Consider the following 19,551-nt stretch of genomic DNA (forward strand, 5'->3'; position numbering starts at 1 on the left):
AATAACGCCCGAAACCACAGCTCCCTTTCCGCATCCAGGCCCCACAGAACTTTCCATGGTTTACCCAAGACGCCCCACATGCCCCGACTCAACCCACCGACAGCAAGTCGACCCCGGCATACCACACCGATCCAACCCACTCCACCCCCCGCCCGCCCCTCAACCTCCCGCACGTTCAGGCCCCGATCACCCAAAATCACCCTTCCACCTCCAACCCGGTCTCCCACCTCTCGCTCCCTCCACCCCCAACACACACATCCTCCTGGCCAACCCCCCCTCACTCTCTCCATGCACCCAAACCCCCACAAAACACCCCCCTCCGCTCCCTCAACAAGGCTCCCCCCATTTCCACACATCTCTCCCACCCCCACACCACCCACTCGATCAAACCACCCCACACCACACACCGTCCTCAAACATCCCACCTCCAGCACATCCACCCTCCCGCGCACAACCCCATCCACAGCCCACGCCCCGCAACCACACAACACTGCTGGAACCACCATTCCCCTGAACACACCCACCCCCGCCCCCCGAGACAATGTTCTCGACCTCCACCCCCCCCCCCCCCCCCAAAGGCCCCCAAGGAACCCCCCCCCCCCCCCCCACCTCCGCCTCCACCCGCTGCCAGATCCACCCCCAGACATCCAAAACACCCCACCCCCCCAGCCCCTCTCCACCCAAACCCACCTCCCAACCAACCCGACCCCCAACCCCACCGCACCCAACAACCCCGCTCCCATCCACACCCACACCCAACCCTCCCCCTTGACACACCCCACCAAACCCAGTCACCAGCCTCTGCAGCCCCCCACACGAAACAAGAGAAAACTAACACAGGAAAATGTGTAAGTGTAATTAAGGTTGTGGCAAGAGACGTCTAAGGCCTCCTCACTCAACAGATACACGTGAATTCTTCAGTTACCCTTCACCATTAGCATGAGGAAGATGCCAGAGCAGACAGACACCAAGCCATATTTGCTCTGCTGTACTCTGCTACCCTCAGTGCTTTGTAAATAATTCGCAGCCTTTGCACATCCAGAGAAGCAGTAGGATGCAAACACATTCTGATTAGTACAAATCTATATCCTTATGATCCAGCGGCATCTGCATATCACAGAGCCATTACCTTTTCCCTATTTTGTTTGTAGCTAGCAACTTAAGATTGTTCAGTAAGGGTCACAGGTGTAGTTGGAAAAGTTGGATAGAAAGAACTTTGTTGATGTACTTTATCTAACTGCTTTAACAAATCTATCCACAATCTTCAGTGCCAGATGCATCAGCAGGTTTTTCTCTCTCCATAAATCTTATTCATTTACAACATATTTTTCCAAAACTTCTCAACTATTTGTTAAAAAAAAAAAGCACAAGATAACTCGGTTATCTTATAAAAGTCTTCAGCTTTTTCTGTAAGTATGCAGCCAGACATGGAAATTCCTCTGTCCACCTTTTTCCCCTTGTACCATTATGACAATTTCATCTAGTTTCTAAAGTTTTGGCTCCTTAAACACTTTATTTTCACTCATGCCCCTATCACTGTCATAACATTTTTATCTGTAGACAATAAAGGGAACTGTTTACAAATTTCCCTACAATAAAGCTAACAAACTTGTATAGACCTTCACTAATATTAATGTTACAATTCTTTGTGTATTTAAATTTTAGGACAGGTATGTTGCCAGACCCAAACACACCAGCCTGAAAAACACCATCTGGATCTTAGCTACATCTTTTCCTTGTATATACACTGACTGTTCTACGTCTTCTATCACATTTTTGTATTTCCTGACGATGTGATCATTACAAGAAAGTGCACTTGGGAACTTATCGTGTTTTTTTTTGTTTTTTTTTCAGCATATACTAGATACCGTGCACCATCATGACATGTTGCAATATTTTTTCTTATCTATACTTAATTGCTGTTTCCCACTTCAGCGAGGTAGCACCAGAACACAGACGAAGAATGGCCCATCCACTCATATGCACACACACATATATATATACATAAATGCCCATACACGTACATATACAAAAACATATATATATGCACATATTCATAATTGCTTGCCTTCATCCATTCTTGGCACTACCCCGTCCCACAGGATACAACATTGCTACCCTGTTTCAGCGAGGTAGGGCTCGGAAAACATACAAAAAGGCCACATTCGTTCACACTCAGTCTCTAGCTGTCATGTGTTATGCACCAAAACCACAGCTCCCTATCTACATCCAGGCCCCACAGAACTTTCCATGCTTTACTTTACCCCAAATGTTTCACATGGCCTGGTTCTGTCCATTGACAGCATGTCAACCCTGGTATACCGTATATCGTTCCAATTCACTCTATTCCTTGCTTCCCTTTCACCCTCCTGTATGTTCAGGCCCTGATTGCTCAAAATCTTTTTAACTTCATCCTTCCACCTCCAATTTGGTCTCCCACTTCTCCTTGTTCCCTACATCTCTGACACATATATCCTCTTTGTCAATCTTTCTTCACTCATTCTAACCACACATCTCTCTTACCCTTTCATTACTTACTCGATCAAACCACCTTACACCACATATTGTCCTCAAGCATTTTATTTCCAACACATCTGCCCTCCTCCGTACAACCCTATCTATAGTCCATGCCTCACAACTATACACTATTGTTGAAACTAACATTCCTTCAAACATACCCATTTTTGCTCTCCGAGATAACTTTTTTTTCCTTCCACACATTCTTCATCGCTTCCCAGAACCTTTGCCCCCTCCCCACTCTGTGATTCACTTCTGCTTCCACGGTTCCATTTGCTGGTAAGTCCACTCCCAAGTATCTAAAACACTTCACTTCCTCCAATTTTTCTTCATTCAAACTTACATTCCAAATTAACTTGTCCCTCAACCCTACTCAACCTAATAACCTTGCTCTTATTCATATTTACTCTCAACTTCCTCCTTTCACACTATTTTCCAAACTCAGTCACCAACTTCTGCGGTTTCTCACCAGAATCTGCTACAAGAACTGTATCATCGGTGAACAACAACTGACTCACTTCCCAGGCCCTCTCATCCCCAACAGACTCCCTAGCCACCCCATCCATAAACATATTGAACAACCATGGAGACATCACACACCCCTTCTGCAGACTGACATTCACTGGGAAACAATCACTCTCATCTCTTCCTACTCGTACACATGCCTTGCACCCTTGGTAAAAGCTTTTCACTGCTTGTAGCAACTTACCTCCCACCCATATATTCTTACGACCTTCCACAAAACATCTCTGTCAACCTTATCATATGTCTATATGTGTGTCTGTGTGTGTATATATTGCAAGAGGGCACTGCCATGAGCAATGGGGTGTCCATGGATCAATTCCCAACAGGCTCAAATTAACTAATAGCTAACAGTTTTACCAAACCTACTGTCACACATGTTAGTATATGAACACAAAGTGCAAGATGGTGCTCACTTTCACAGAGCATATTACGCCCTCTAACAACAGGATTCGTGCCTCCATGACATGTGTGGGAGCTAACTTCACTAATTACTAAGCTATGGAGCCCACAATAGAGTTGACTATTTGATTACTAGTAACTGAATACCCTTCATATCATGTCCTTGAGCAACAGGGTATCTGAGGGACAATTTCCATCAAGCTCACATTAACCAAAGCGAACAGTTTTACCAGTTTCCCTTTTTAATTTTCCTTTTGGAGGTACATGAACATGGTTATGGTACAAAAAGCATACACTTTGATAATACACATAATGCCCTCCAACAACTGGATTCAAACCTCTTCCATTTGTGTGGGAGCTAGGTTTGTAAAGACTAGGCTATGAAGCCCACAAGAGAAATGACTTCGATTACTAGTAACCAAATAACCACGCACAACTATAAGCAACAGGGTCTCCACGGGTCAATACCTGTTAGATTCACTTTAGCTAGTAGCTAACAGTTTTACCAAATTCAGTCACATTTGGATGTTATGAAAAACAATAAAACACAATTAATGAGCATTTTATAGATTCGCTCTCACTGTGCTACACTTGAGCTCATATCCCTTCACGTGTAACAGTGAGGCTAAGGTTAAGATTCGTTGAGGTTTTCGGAGAGGAAACACTACGGGTGAGATGAGAATGGTGAGAGTAACTGAGCTTGGAAAAGAGACCTGAGAAAAAATATCAGAAGAGACTGAGTGTGGAATGGCAAAAGGTGAGAGTATGTGAAGCCAGAATAGTGTGTAATGAATGGAAGAAATTTAAGAAAGTAGTGCTGGCATGTGTAAGAGATGTGTGTGGCATGCATAAAGTGAGGTGGGCAGACTGGAGAGGATACTGAGTGGTGGGATAATGAAATTGTTAGAGGAAGAGAAAAGCGAAGTATACGGGCAATCCTTACAGGGAAGGAGTGCAAACGATTGGGAGATGAATAAGTGATAGCAGCACAAGGTAAAGGAAAGGATGCAGAGTTTGAGGAAAAGGGGAAATGAGAGAATCAGTAAACTTTAGGGAGAATAAGAGGATTTTCAGAAGGAAGTTAACTGTTTGCGAAAAACAAGTGAACAAGGAGGAACATTAGGGAAGGGACAAATGGGGATGTGGTAGCAGGTACCGATGAAATGAGAATTTTGAAGGACAGCTGAAAGTGTCTGATGGTGGCAGATGTTAGGTGTTTTGGTTGGGGTGGCATGTATGCCAAGTGAGAAAGTCAAAATCAGAGACAATTGGTGGGGGAAAAAAAAAAGTGGTGAAAGCCTTACATAAGATGAGATGTGGCAAGGCAGCTTGGGGGTGGCTGATGTTGCAGTTGAATTTCTTAAGAAAGGGAGTGACTCTGGTCTTGACTGGTTTGTTTGGATTTTCAATGTAATGGTGAGATGCCTGAGGATTGGTGGAATGCATGTATAGCACCACTGCATAAAGGCAAGCGAGGAAAAAGGGTGATTATTCAAACTCCAAAGCTATATGTTTGTTGAGTGTACCTAGTAAGCTGTATGGGTGAATAGTGATTGAAAGGGTGAAGGCATGTACACAGCATCAGATTGGGAAGGAGTGTGGTTTTAGAAGTGGTAGAGGATATGCAGATCAATGTTTGCTTTAAAGAATGTGTATAAGAAATACGTAAAGAAACATTCATAGATCTGGAGAAAGCAAGTGATGATAGAGTTGCCTTGTAGAGGTTTAAGAATATAGGGTACAGGAAGAAAGCTGTTACAAGGACTAAGAATCATCATCATGGGTGTAAGGCATGGGTACAAGAAGGGAAGAGCAAATGGTTCCAAGTGAATCTTTGTCTATGTCGGGGGTGTGTGATGTCACCACAACAGTATAATTTGTTTATAGATGGGGTAGTAAGTGAGGTAAATGCAAGAGGATTAAAGAGAGGGGGCTAGTTTTCAGTCTGTAAATGATGAGGGGGCCTAGGAAGTGAGTCATTTGTTGTTTGCTGATGACACAACAGTGGTGCCACATTTGAGTGAAAACTGCAGAAGTTGGTGACTGAATCTAGCAGTGTGTGTGTGTACATAAAGAATAAAGCAAATGTTAATAATATCATCTTATAAGAGGATATATGTGTCAGAGGTGGAGGGAATGAAGAGAAGTGGGAGCCCAAATTGGAGGTGGAAGGATGGAGTGAAAAAGATTTTGAGTGATCGGGGCCTGAACATGCAGGAGGGTGAAAGGCGTGCAAGGAATAGAGTGAATTGGAACAATGTGGTATACTGGGGTCAACGTGCTGTCAATGGATTGAACCAGGGCATGTGAAGCATCAGGGGTAAACCATGGAAAGTTCTGTGGGGCCTGGATGTGGAAAGGGAGCTGTGGTTTCGGTGCATTATTACACGACAGCTGGAGACTGAGTGTGAACGAATGGGGCCTTTGTTGTCTTTTCCTAGCACTACCTCACACACATGAGGGGGTTGTTATTCCATGTGTGGCGATGGGAATAAATAAAGGCAGACAGTATGAATTATGTACATGTGTATATATGTATATGTCTGTGTGTGTATATATATGTGTACATTGAGATATATAGGTATGTATATTTGCGTGTGTGGACGTGTATGTATATACATGTGTATGTGGGTGGGTTGGGCCATTCTTTCGTCTGTTTCCTTGCGCTACCTCGCTAATGTGGGAGACAGCGACAAATCAAAATAAATAAATAAATAATATATATATATATATATATATATATATATATATATATATATATATATATATATATATTTTTCTTTTCTTTCTTTCAAACTATTCGCCATTTCCCGCGTTGGCGAGGTAGCGCTAAGAACAGAGAACTGGGCCATTGAGGGAATATGCTCACCTGGCCCCCTTCTCTGTTCCTTCCTTTGGAAAATTAAAAAAAAAAATAATGAGAGGGGAGGATTTCCAGCCCCCCGCTCCCTCCCCATTTTATCGCCTTCTACGACACGCAGGGAATACGTGGGAAGTATTCTTTCTCCCCTATCCCCAGGGATAATATATATATATATATATATATATATATATATATATATATATATATATATATATATATATACATATATATATATATATATATATATATATATATATATATATATATATATATAGGTACAATAGGGTTGAGGGTCAAGTCAATTGGGAGGTAAGTTTGAATGGAGAAAAACTGGAGGAAGTAAAGTGTTTTAGATATCTGGGAGTGGATCTGGCAGCAGATGGAACCATGGAAGCGGAAGTGAATCATAGGGTGGGGGAGGGGGCAAAAATCTTGGGAGCCTTGAAGAATGTGTGGAAGTCGAGAACATTATCTCGGAAAGCAAAAATGGCTATGTTTGAAGGAATAGTGGTTCCGACAATGTTGTATGGTTGCGAGGCGTGGGCTATGGATAGAGTTGTGCGCAGGAGGGTAGATGTGCTGGAAATGAGATGTTTGAGGACAATATGTGGTGTGAGGTGGTTTGATCGAGTAAGTAATGTAAGGGTAAGAGAGATGTGTGGAAATAAAAAGAGCGTGGTTGAGAGAGCAGAAGAGGGTGTTTTGAAATGGTTTAGTCACATGGAGAGAATGAGTGACGAAAGATTGACCAAGAGGATATATGTGTCGGAAGTGGAGGGAACGAGGAGAAGTGGGAGACCAAATTGGAGGTGGAAAGATGGAGTGAAAAAGATTTTGAGTGATCGGGGCCTGAACATGCAAGAGGGTGAAAGGCAGGCAAGGAATGGAGTGAATTGGATTGATGTGGTATACCGGGGTCGACGTGCTGTCAATGGATTGAATCAGGGCATGTGAAGCGTCTGGGGTAAAACATGGAAAGTTCTGTGGGGCCTGGATTTGGAAAGGGAGCTGTGGTTTCGGGCATTATTGCATGACAGCTAGAGACTGAGTGTGAACGAATGGGGCCTTTGTTGTCTTTTCCTAGCGCTACCTCGCCCACATGGGGGAGGAGGGGGATGTTATTCCATGTGTGGCAAGGTGGCGATGGGAATGAATAAAGGCAGACAGTGTGAATTGTGTGCATGTGTATATATATGTCTGTGTGTGTGTATATATATGTGTACATTGAGATGTATGGGTATGTATATTTGCGTGTGTGGATGTGTATGTATATACATGTGTATGGGGGTGGGTTGGGCCATTTCTTTCGTCTGTTTCCTTGCGCTACCTCGCAAACGCGGGAGACAGCGACAAAGCAAAATAAATAATAATAAAAATAAAGATTTAACAAAGTAGAAGGACAGGTCAGACGGGATGTGAACTTGAATGGAAGTGAGGTGCTTTAGCTAAAATATTTGGGAGTGGACATGGCAGCAACCATAAAACTGTGGAAGAAGTAGTGAGTCATAGGGTAGGTGAGTGAAAGAAGGCTCTGAGAGCATCGAAGAATTTGTGGATTGAAGAGATTGTTACCTGAGAGGACAAAATGGGTATGCATGAAGGTGCTGTAGTTCCAAAAATGTTATATGGATGCAAGGCATGGGCTATTGATGAGGATATGCGAAGGAGGGTGGACATGTTGGAAATGAAGTTTTTGAGGAAAATATGTGGTGTAAGGGGGTCTAATTGAATAAGTAGTGAAAGGGTGAGAGAGAAGCTTGGTAATATCAAATGTGTGGTTGAGAAAACTGAAAAGAATGTGCTAAAATGATTTAGATATACAGAGAGAATGAATGAGGAAAGGCTGACAAAAAGGATATGTGTGTGTCAGAAGTCGAGGGAGACCAAACTGGAAACAGAAGGATGGAGCAAAAAAAGATTTTGAGTGATCAGGGCCTGAACAAGCAGGAAGGTAAAAAGAATGCAAGGGATCAAATGAATAAACTGAATCAAGGCATGAAAAGTTGCCGAGGGAAACCATGGAAGGGTCTATGTGGCCTGGTTGTGCATACAGAACTGTGGATTCAATGCAATACACATGAAAGCTAAAGAATGTAAGTGGATGAATGCTGCCTTTCTTCACTTGCTCATGACACTATCTCACAAATGCGGGAAATGGCAATCAAGTATGAAAAAAATACATATGCAAAAGACACCTTACTCCACTTCTGTTTTATGACCTTCAACACTTCTTCACATGGTTAAATGTAATACTCTTGATTGGGATGGTTGATGATCTTGGTCGCCAATAGCAGTAGATAGCTGCAGCAGATAGGAACATTCAGGCAGGTGCTTTAGGTAGATACAATAGGTAGCAGTAGTCAGTAGGAGTATTAGGTAAGAGTTTCTGCAATCACTGTTAGAGTTGCCCTCTGCCAGTGGGCTGTTAAGGGTCAGGCAGTAAAGGATAAGAAGCAGCACTGGAGTCCACTAGTTATGGAGACTCAACTGCCATGGCCACCTCCTTGAGGGAATTCCAGTAGGTGTTGGCATCAAGATATAGATAGACAGAACACTTTTCCATATTTGGATTACTAATAATCCTACATTCTTCCACAAAATGACTCCATCTACACCTTACATTTCTACATTGCCTAAAGCTATGTGGGAAAAAAAAGAGCAAAAGACATGCTAGAAACTTACAGTACTCTGAAAGAAATGAGCAGATTAAACAAGAAAACATTCAGGTGAATTTGATATAGACAAATGGATATCAGAGGAACAACAAAATAAAACTACTAGATTTTGTTGTTATAACATAATACTAAAGTTGGCAGGCCTGTTTATCATTAGATAAAGAATTAGTGTACCTAGAGGTAAATCATTAAATCTGGGCAAAAAACTGAAAATGCAAAGACTTAAGTAGGCCTCATGGGTAAAAATTAAGGTGCATGCCTTCTGATACTTATATATGGTAAAAGTCTCTAAGAATATAGCAGAAGAAAAGAATGAAGAGGATACAACTCAAAATGCATCAAAAAGCTTAATTCATGATAACCATCTATCTACAACTCAAAATGCATCAAAAAGCTTAATTCATGATAACCATCCATCTACAACTCAAAATGCATCAAAAAGCTTAATTCATGATAACCATCCATCTATCTAAAAGCTCCCCCATCTCTTATTACAGGCAAAATCATAAGCATCAGCTCACTGCAAATATATGCATTGCAGGGCTTTCAGTTAAAACTGGCAGCCAGCATAACTGACCACTTCAATCCTATTTCTGGCTAGCTGCAATAAGAAAGCAGTAAATTTTAAGTGGAATATTCTTAACAATATCAGATTCCAAAATTTTTCATAAACGCTTTCCAGTTTTTTAAAAGGGATGCCCCAGAAACTCTTGGCATAAATCTTGTGCCATTTACGTATCATCGATGAAAAGTCAGCCTTTTCATATCCATCTCAAATCCTTCTGTACATAATTTCTTTTCAAAACTGTACTGTACTGGGGTTTGATCAGGTACTTTGCTTTGAACAAGAATGAACTTAAACATTCAACTGTTCTGACATTGCCACATATATCAGTTTCTGACCTATGTAACAATCTACTTAATACCATACAGTGACTACGTGATGTGCTTGGAGATGAATCTAGGAAAAAAGGAAAAGAAGAAGAAGAAGAAGAAGATGAAGAAGAAGAAGAAGACAGGTACATGTACTTACATCATCCAAAATCACATGCAGAATACTCACTGATTTTGAATTAGCTGGATGGTAAGTGCACTCTTCCCCACGCCACCAGCTGTTGAAGAAGACGCAAGTTACAGTTGACATGTGATATCATAGTTATTTTCAAAAGTCAAAAAAGCAACCAAAGCTGAAACCTTAGTATAAATCTTTTAAATAAATGAGCCTGTGTATTTACTTCAATCAAAAAAGCATTTGAAGTCAGAGTAACACACTCTAGCTTTCCCATGAACAATATCTCATCAGTCTACAGACACAATAACTGGTTCACAAGTATGCCTTGGCATTACAGGGTAAAAAATTCTTTTCCATTTATTTCATATAAATTCTGAGTCGAACTATAGGTTACTGAAGAGTGAGGCTAGTTATGTCTTTCATTCCTATCTGAGGGTTAGTGGTTGGTTGTGAAGTGGTTTTAAATGGGAAATGTCAAGTGGCATTGCAAAGAACTAAGAGCTGAGCATACTGAAGTGGGCTTTTACTGAATGTATCTTTACGTTGTTCAGGTGCTGCATGTTAAAGGTTGCTAGGCAGCCTGTGACTGCTCTGAATATTTGTGGTTTCCCACTCTGTTGTTTGCTTCTGACATGGTGAAAGAACAGGCAAGCAAGGCATATATATAGAGTTTAGGGCAGAGTGCATGCTAGGGGGTTCTTGTGCTAGTACAGAAAGTTTATGCCCTTTGTGGCAGTGTATGCAGTGTGGGAAATGAATGTCTATGTATGTGTTGTCTGTGATACCCAGTATGGAGAGAGTTTTTTGAGTGAAAGAGGTCAAAAATTCAAGGTGACGGCAATATGCAGGCTGGGTTTATGTCAATCAGGGGTTAAGGTGTCTGTAGATTTCTGTGGCAATGCACTGTTTAGAGTGAGCCAGTGAGATGTGGTAATGCAAGTTTGCTGCTGCATGGGTAATGTCAGGGTATGAGGTCATTTGCATATAAAAAGAATTCACACTATTCTGCAAGAGATGACGGAAGGGAATTTAAGAAGAGACAGAAGAGGATTAGAAAAAGAACTGCCCCTTTGGAATTCCAGATAAGAGCTTGAGGATATTGGAGGCAAAGCTGCTGAGAGTGATTGGCTTGATAGCCAGCTACAAAGCTGGCTAATCCTTCAGTGTCATTATTGTAGAGGGTGGTGTCAAGTACCTTTTGTGTAAGGTTGAAATGGAGGATAGTCCTGAGTGCTTTGCTGATCTCTATTGCCTTTAATACTGTGTGGGAGGGGTTTTGTGGCTGGCTGAATCCATAAACCTATTATCATTATTTGAGTACCTACAACTTCAAACTGTCAGACAAACTAATGGAATGGGCTCACAAAAGGCATGTGAATCTTAAGATCAAAAAGTGCATTTTTGCACATCACTAATAAACACAGACAGACAGGCAACAGCACAAATTCTGGGAAAAAAAGGGGGGGGGGGATCTTAAAGCCAGGCCAAAAAGGTAATTTTCAACTTGAGAGAGAGAGAGAGAGAGAGAGAGAGAGAGAGAGAGAGAGAGAGAGAGAGAGAGAGAGAGAGAGAGAGCCCTACCTTTTCAACATAAATATTGATTTTAGGAAGGAAACCACTTGGCACTTGGTAAACAGGGTGCGATGATATTTCTGTCAAAGGGAGATATCTACATGGTGTACAGATGTATGATCAAGGATTGTATGGCAGTGAGAATGGTGATATCCTTTGCAAAAACTAAAACCACATTTGAAAGGAAAAAACTACAAAATCAGAGGGAAAGTTAAAAGCTGATTATCATAAGAAAGGATGTGTTATGAAATTTTGACATATATGATGATGAAAGGAAAATGTATGTGGTGAGGTATGAGGTACCCTAAAATGGAAGTATAGAAAAGGGGCAAAGCTTTAAAATGTTTTGCACAAATCCAATGGTGTGTCTATGAGAGTTATAAAGGATCTACACACTGCAAGGACTGACTCATGGTTGGCGATGTTTATCCATGATAGGCTAAAACTACAAAAACAGGGAAAAAGAGATAGAAAGAATTCAAACCTATTTTCTCAACATAATTATATATTTGCCAAGGTGGATAAACTGGGATTATTTATGAAAAGAAGATGGACTGCTGGCAAACAAGGGGAATATGGTCAGGCAAAGGAGTGTATTTAAGCATTAGGATGTAAAGCATTTAGAGATAAGGAATGTATTTAAGCATCAGGATGTAAAGCATTCGGAGATAAGATACTTATGGAGTGTATGGAGAATTCATTAATGAGTATTAAATAGGCAGATGCAAGGGAAACTGGATTAAGACAGTTGTACTATATCGCTTATGAGAGATTGTAGCACGGAAAAAATGATAATCAGAAATACTTCAAGTGATGAATGAAGCACTGTCAGCAATCTAAATACTGATCATACAATATTACAGGTTATGAAAGTAAACATTAATAGTGGGCAGGTATGGACTCATGAACTTGAAAAGATTTCATGCAATGAATAAATGTGATATTTGATATACAGAGGGAAGTACCAAAGTGAATATGAGGAAAGGAATGCAATTTGTGACACGAAGAAATAGGTCTATGAGTATGGAATGTGGTTGACTGAGCAATGGAAATTCCTGAACACTGGCAAAACTAGGTGCTATAAGTGAGGTTCACAAAAAGATGAAAAAGGGATGAACACTGAAAACGATAAGCTGACAATAAGTGACTCTAAACATGTTCTTGACAAAATGAAAAGAGTTGATGGAAAGATAAGAAAGATGAAAGCAAAACTAGGGAAAAGGGTGCCGAGATGGAGTGTGGCAGTGAGACGTGTTGGATAGTGGCAAGCCTGTTGGCAGATGATATGTTGTTTGCGGAGAGCGAAGAGGAGATGCAGAAGGTTGCGTGTTTTATGATGAGTAAAAACATAGGCGATTGAAGGTAAATGCAAGAAAAAGTAAAGTAATAGTGTTTGAAAGGAAAGAGTAAAAGATTTTATAAAACCATGTAAGGTGAAAGAAGAAAGTGTACTAAATTGTCCTTTGGATATAAGGGGAGAAAGACTGGAAGAAGAGAGAATTTAAGTATTCAGGAGCTGTCTTGGGTAAGTTTGGTGACATGGAAGGAGGGATAAGGGAGAGAGCAGTACAGGGTAAAAGAGTCATTGGGTCACTTAATACAACAATGAAGGGTAGAGGTGGAAGTTTGGAAGTGAAGAGAGGATAATGGAAAGCATAGTCCTCCCAACCCTAACCTATGCAGCTGAAACATGGACATGAAATAAGTCACAGAGTTCAAGAATCCAGGCAATGGAAATGAGCTATTCGAGAAGAGCATGTGGTGTTACTTGATAGAATGAAGAAAGAAATGAAGGGATGTATGAGAGATGTGGTATGGCAGGGAATGCAAAGGGAATGAATTGTGAAGTGGTAGAATGGATGAAACGTAATACTTTGAGGGAGTTTGGGTATGTGGAAAGAATGCAGGGCTGGTAGTTTACAAGAAGGGTGTATGATAATACAATTAATGGGGTTGACGTAAGAGGAAGACAACCTGTGACATGAGCAAATAGGGTGGAGGAATACTGGAGGAAGAGGAATACTGGAAGAATGTGTGGAATGGTGTATGCAAGGGAGGCATTGATGGACAAGGATGGTGTATGCAAGGGAGGCATTGATGGACAAGGATAAGTGGAGACACTTCTGCTGTGGCCATCCCTCAATTGGAGGTCACAGAGGGAACGGGTGTCAGAGATAAATATAACAGACAAACAGTTACAATGCAGTATCAAAAAAATTTGATGTAACATTGCATTAAGAAACTAAAAGAAAAAGGGAGGATATGGTAAATTCCTTTGAGTACCTAAACATCCTGTATTGGATGGGAATAAAGTGACTAATCAAAATATGGGTTTTAAAGGAATACGAAATATTTTCATGCACCTATAACTATAAGTCAAAGACTACTGTCATAAAGAAACTGAGAGAAAAAGAGATATTGGAGAGATATCAAAGAATACAGAAGAGTGTAAAGCAGTATGATGAAACATACATGTGTTAGATATATCATACATAAGGAAAGAACAAGTGTACAGATATCACTGAAATCTGAATAACACTTGGAGACAAAAGTGCATGGGAATATTGTATAAGCTGTGTAGACGAAGATAATCTTACTGATAAGATGTACTTTGAAGAAAAGGGCACACTCAAGCCTCATATTCAAGAATGAAACATCCCACCTAAGTTTAGAATGAGATGATATAACTGTATCAAACATAACAACCCCTACACCCCTTCTCTGTGATTCATGGACTTTTGAGGGTGCACTGCAATCAGGAGTAGAATTACAATGGACACCTTTTAAGAAAGAAATACCTAGACAAGACTGTACTCCCTTTCATCAAATGTCAAAGATTCAGCCTCGCTGATGGCCGAGTCAGAAATACAGAGTTATGATAATCAATGCCATAAGATGTACAGGAATAATGTTGTTAAACTCTGGATATCACATAAATACCAAACAGTTACATGATGCTCATAAGTGCAAAACCAGCTGGAACATACTGTAATGCAGGCTCCTTGATGAGGCACCTTTTCATCTGAGAATAAATCATTTTTGGAACTGAAGCTGAATTTGATGATAAAGCAATCTGATTTTACACAATTTCAAATGAATATCATTCAACATGTAACAATTACCACAGCAGATCATTGTCATGCCAGTGAAGGTGATCTTTCAGTGACTGATTATCCATCATACCGGCACAAGAGATATCTGAATGACACTGATTAATCATCTAAGATCATCTGCTGCACCAACAAAATATTGAACTCTTAAGTAAGATGAAAACATAATCAGCCAATAAATAACTTAAAAGCTAGCAGAGTAATGAACTACAAAGAAAAATAAGTAAATACAGTATTGTAAAACAAAGCAAAACCTGACTCTTAGAACAACGAAACCTACACAATTCTCACATAACTTCCCATACATCTCCATAACAGTATTTTCCATGTTACTTAAAAAATATGCCATTGTGAAGGTTTTTTACCATTGTCTGCTTGCCAGCAATGTGTAACAAAAGGTAAGCTGTTTAGATCGGGGCTTGGGGATTTGTACTTGTTCTTTACAAACTTATACTTTGTATTGTATTAATGTACTGAGAGTAAGACCAGCAGATGGTAAAGTTTGTTTTACTCCGTGCTGTACCACAACAAGGAAGTAACAGTGGGGAGCGTAATGACTGTGAAAAATGTCGGGCATAAGAATAAAGATAAAGATATCTAATAAAGAATAGACAGCTTTACCTAACTTCCCCTAGTAGCTAACAGTTAATCAGTTTTCAATTTCTTCTATTTTCTAAACGTGACTGTCTCATGTTCACATCCACCTGTTGTGTGGTTTGTGCATTCGTATAAAATAAAAGGGGGTTCCAGCATACACACTTCACAATGTGATGCCACACAGGAGACAACAGTGATGTTGGTACATATTCCATTAAACAGTGGAAATCAAAATACATCTTGACACGCAAGCAAACTTTACATGAAAATCCACAGAATATTGATTACTAAAGGTGTTTCACGACCTTGTAAATCTATAAATCCCAGTTTCTCTAATCTTCAAATTAAAAGCATTCTCCTCCATCAACTTGTCAGAAGATACAATAAATCAAGAAACAAAATCATTATGAATAACATTCCTGTTTAAATCCATGCACCCTTCAACTCAATAATCAACAGTACATGAATTTATTCTTTTTGTTTTAAAAGGTCTTAATATGATAAAAAATACAGATAAGGGAAAAAACCTCATAAATCAACAAATAATAAAAGCTTGAAATAGGTTTTTTCTTCCCTGAACATATTCACAGAGTCCATATCGCAGTAAACGGTCCAGTACCACTGTCTCGTAACCTGACCACTGTCTACACGGTGTTGTACTCGTGCAGTTGATTTCCAAAAAGGACATCTTTCCACAATGCAAACAGAAAGAGTGTGTCAATGTACATGGGAAAACCCCCTCCTCCCTCCCCCATCCAAACCTTCCCAACCCCACCACATATGATGCAACCATCACAATATACACAAGCCGAGCTTGTCTTGCCATTAAGGGGGTGGCCATTCCTCATCATCAGAGGGAGTGAAAGGCTATTTCATCTACGTTTCAGAACAAGCATTTAGCACAGGGAACTTGTCCAATACAGCATTTAAATCAGGGAGGGGGACACCCTGTCTCTCATGCTAAGAAAACATATATCTATCGCCCGTTCTAAATTCCACTATGTTGGTGACTGGCAACATACATGTCTATTCATCAACATTTCACTTGGTCTGGGGGGATGTGAGACAGGTGTCCAGGTGAGGGTGGCAGCAAGAGGGCTGGAAAAGCAGCTTCTAAACCACAGGTGATTCGCCACCAACCACCACTTGCTTAGCCCTATGACAGCTCTTAGCGTATCTTACCTCCAACTACTACCAGCTTATACTCCGTCATCTTTACTTTCCTCCTACGATATGTATACACGGGTCCAATCTACTTTCTGCTAAGTCTAACGGCCGGCCGGTGGGGGGACTACATTAGCCGCATAATAAATGTTTATATGCCAAACACACACCAACACCACCACCACCTTCCCCACCCTCTTTCATTCGACTTGTTCCAACATTACGCCACCACCAATACCGTAACCCTTTCCCCCTTCACAAACTCCTATGTTCCCCCCTCATATAATTCAGGCTTCTAGAACTAGAGTGTCTGGACCCGACACGGACCTTTAATGGCTCATAGGGGCAGTTATGGCTCCCAGTCGAGAGTTAGATGTTACTTTATAATCATTATGGATGACCTAAAAGTGTCGTGAGGGCGACCTGTCCGAGGCGGTGCATCAAGCCTCCACTTTTCCCAATGGCCTTTGACAATACCTGCCCTAGGCCTCACTGCCGTGGGAGGGGTTGTATTCCCCCGGCGTAGGGAAGGAGGACCTGAGAGATCCTCAAGCCATTCCTGACCCAGGGGAAGGGAGGGAGGAGGACATTTTGTGTGGGGACTCGAGGTCCGGGAGGGTTACGGACCCAGGCCGAGGTAGCCCCGGCCGTATGGAGTAACAGCTCATTTTACCGAGGCAATCAATCAATTTTAAGCACGAGGAGCCACCCTGAGCCACCCGGGAAAGCTTAAGATACGTGAGAGGGGGGCGGTCCTCCTCGGCCCACCCCCAGAGGCGAGGTGGTGGTGGTGAGGGAAAAAAAAAAAAGAAAAAAATATGGCGTGATTTCGCGTTTAGCGACGCATGGCAAGGAGACGTTAAGGTGACTCATGACAAAGGCATACAGGCCACAGGGTAGCTCCCAGCCTCCCTGGCCTCACCTTCATACAACGCGACCATTATCTCCCACCACACCTCTCACCCACACATGGAGCCACACACGCCCCTCACATATACACCCACCCCACACATGGAGCCACACACGCCCCTCACACATATATACACTCACCCCACACATGGAGCCACACGCCCCTCACACATATATACACTCACCCCACACACACATGGAGCCACACACGCCCCTCACACATATATACACTCACCCCACACATGGAGCCACACACGCCCCTCACACATATATACACCCACCCCACACATGGAGCCACACGCCCCTCACACATATATACACTCACCCCACACACACATGGAGCCACACACGCCCCTCACACATATATACACTCACCCCACACATGGAGCCACACGTCCTCCTCACACAGATATACACCCACCCCAGACATGGAGCCACACGCCCCTCACATATATATACTCGCCCCACACATGGAGCCACACACGCCCCTCACACATATATACACCCACCCCAGACATGGAGCCACACGCCCCTCACACATATATACACTCACCCCACACATGGAGCCACACACGCCCCTCACACATATATATACACCCACCCCACACATGGAGCCACACGCCCCTCACACATATATACACCCACCCCACACATGGGGCCACACACGCCCCTCACACATATATACACCCACCCCACACATGGAGCCACACACGCCCCTCACACATATATACACCCACCCCACACATGGAGCCACACGCCCCTCACACATATATACACCCACTCCACACATGGAGCCACACACGCCCCTCACACATATATATACACCCACCCCACACATGGGGCCACACACGCCCCTCACACATATATACACCCACCCCACACATGGAGCCACACACGCCCCTCACACATATATACACCCACCCCACACATGGAGCCACACGCCCCTCACACATATATACACCCACCCCACACATGGAGCCACACACGCCCCTCACACATATATACACCCACCCCACACATGGGGCCACACACGCCCCTCACACATATATACACCCACCCCACACATGGAGCCACACGCCCCTCACACATATATACACCCACCCCACACATGGAGCCACACGCGCCCCTCACACATATATACACCCACTCCACACATGGAGCCACATGCCCCTCACACACATATGTGGATGGTATTGCAGTGGAATTTATTAAAAAAGGGGGTGACTGTGTTGTTGACTGGTTGGTAAGGTTATTTAATGTGTGTATGACTCATGGTGAGGTGCCTGAGGATTGGCGGAATGCTTGCATAGTGCCATTGTACAAAGGCAAAGGGGATAAGAGTGAGTGCTCAAATTACAGAGGTATAAGTTTGTTGAGTATTCCTGGTAAATTATATGGGAGGGTATTGATTGAGAAGGTGAAGGCATGTACAGAGCATCAGATTGGGGAAGAGCAGTGTGGTTTCAGAAGTGGTAGAGGATGTGTGGATCAGGTGTTTGCTTTGAAGAATGTATGTGAGAAATACTTAGAAAAGCAAATGGATTTGTATGTAGCATTTATGGATCTGGAGAAGGCATATGATAGAGTTGATAGAGATGCTCTGTGGAAGGTATTAAGAATATATGGTGTGGGAGGAAAGTTGTTAGAAGCAGTGAAAAGTTTTTATCGAGGATGTAAGGCATGTGTACGTGTAGGAAGAGAGGAAAGTGACTGGTTCTCAGTGAATGTAGGTTTGCGGCAGGGGTGTGTGATGTCTCCATGGTTGTTTAATTTGTTTATGGATGGGGTTGTTAGGGAGGTAAATGCAAGAGTCTTGGAAAGAGGGGCAAGTATGAAGTCTGTTGGGGATGAGAGAGCTTGGGAAGTGAGTCAGTTGTTGTTCGCTGATGATACAGCGCTGGTGGCGGATTCATGTGAGAAACTGCAGAAGCTGGTGACGGAGTTTGGTAAAGTGTGTGGAAGAAGAAAGTTAAGAGTAAATGTGAATAAGAGCAAGGTTATTAGGTACAGTAGGGTTGAGGGTCAAGTCAATTGGGAGGTGAGTTTGAATGGAGAAAAACTGGAGGAAGTGAAGTGTTTTAGATATCTGGGAGTGGATCTGTCAGCGGATGGAACCATGGAAGCGGAAGTGGATCATAGGGTGGGGGAGGGGGCGAAAATTTTGGGAGCCTTGAAAAATGTGTGGAAGTCGAGAACATTATCCCGGAA

At 42.2% G+C, this 19,551-nt stretch overlaps 1 protein-coding gene across 2 annotated transcripts in view; it reads right to left on the reverse strand.

The window, feature by feature from the left end:
- Positions 1-16,650, reverse strand: part of Ras85D (ras-like protein 1) — a 48,526-nt gene extending 31,876 nt beyond the window's left edge. The window contains exons 1-2 of one of the 2 annotated variants that reach the window (XM_071656839.1): positions 16,453-16,650; positions 10,043-10,091 (exon numbers count right to left, since the gene is read on the reverse strand). In XM_071656839.1, the coding sequence (XP_071512940.1) occupies positions 10,043-10,091; positions 16,453-16,483 (80 nt within the window). In that variant the 5' untranslated portion in view covers positions 16,484-16,650. Of the gene's footprint in view, positions 1-10,012; positions 10,092-16,452 lie in introns of both variants that reach the window. The other variant, XM_071656840.1, reaches the window with a different exon arrangement.
- Positions 16,651-19,551: the final 2,901 nt, after the last annotated feature.

The sequence above is a fragment of the Panulirus ornatus genome, chromosome 63 (assembly GCF_036320965.1).
Source record: "Panulirus ornatus isolate Po-2019 chromosome 63, ASM3632096v1, whole genome shotgun sequence".
NCBI classification, from domain to species: Eukaryota; Metazoa; Arthropoda; class Malacostraca; order Decapoda; family Palinuridae; genus Panulirus; species Panulirus ornatus.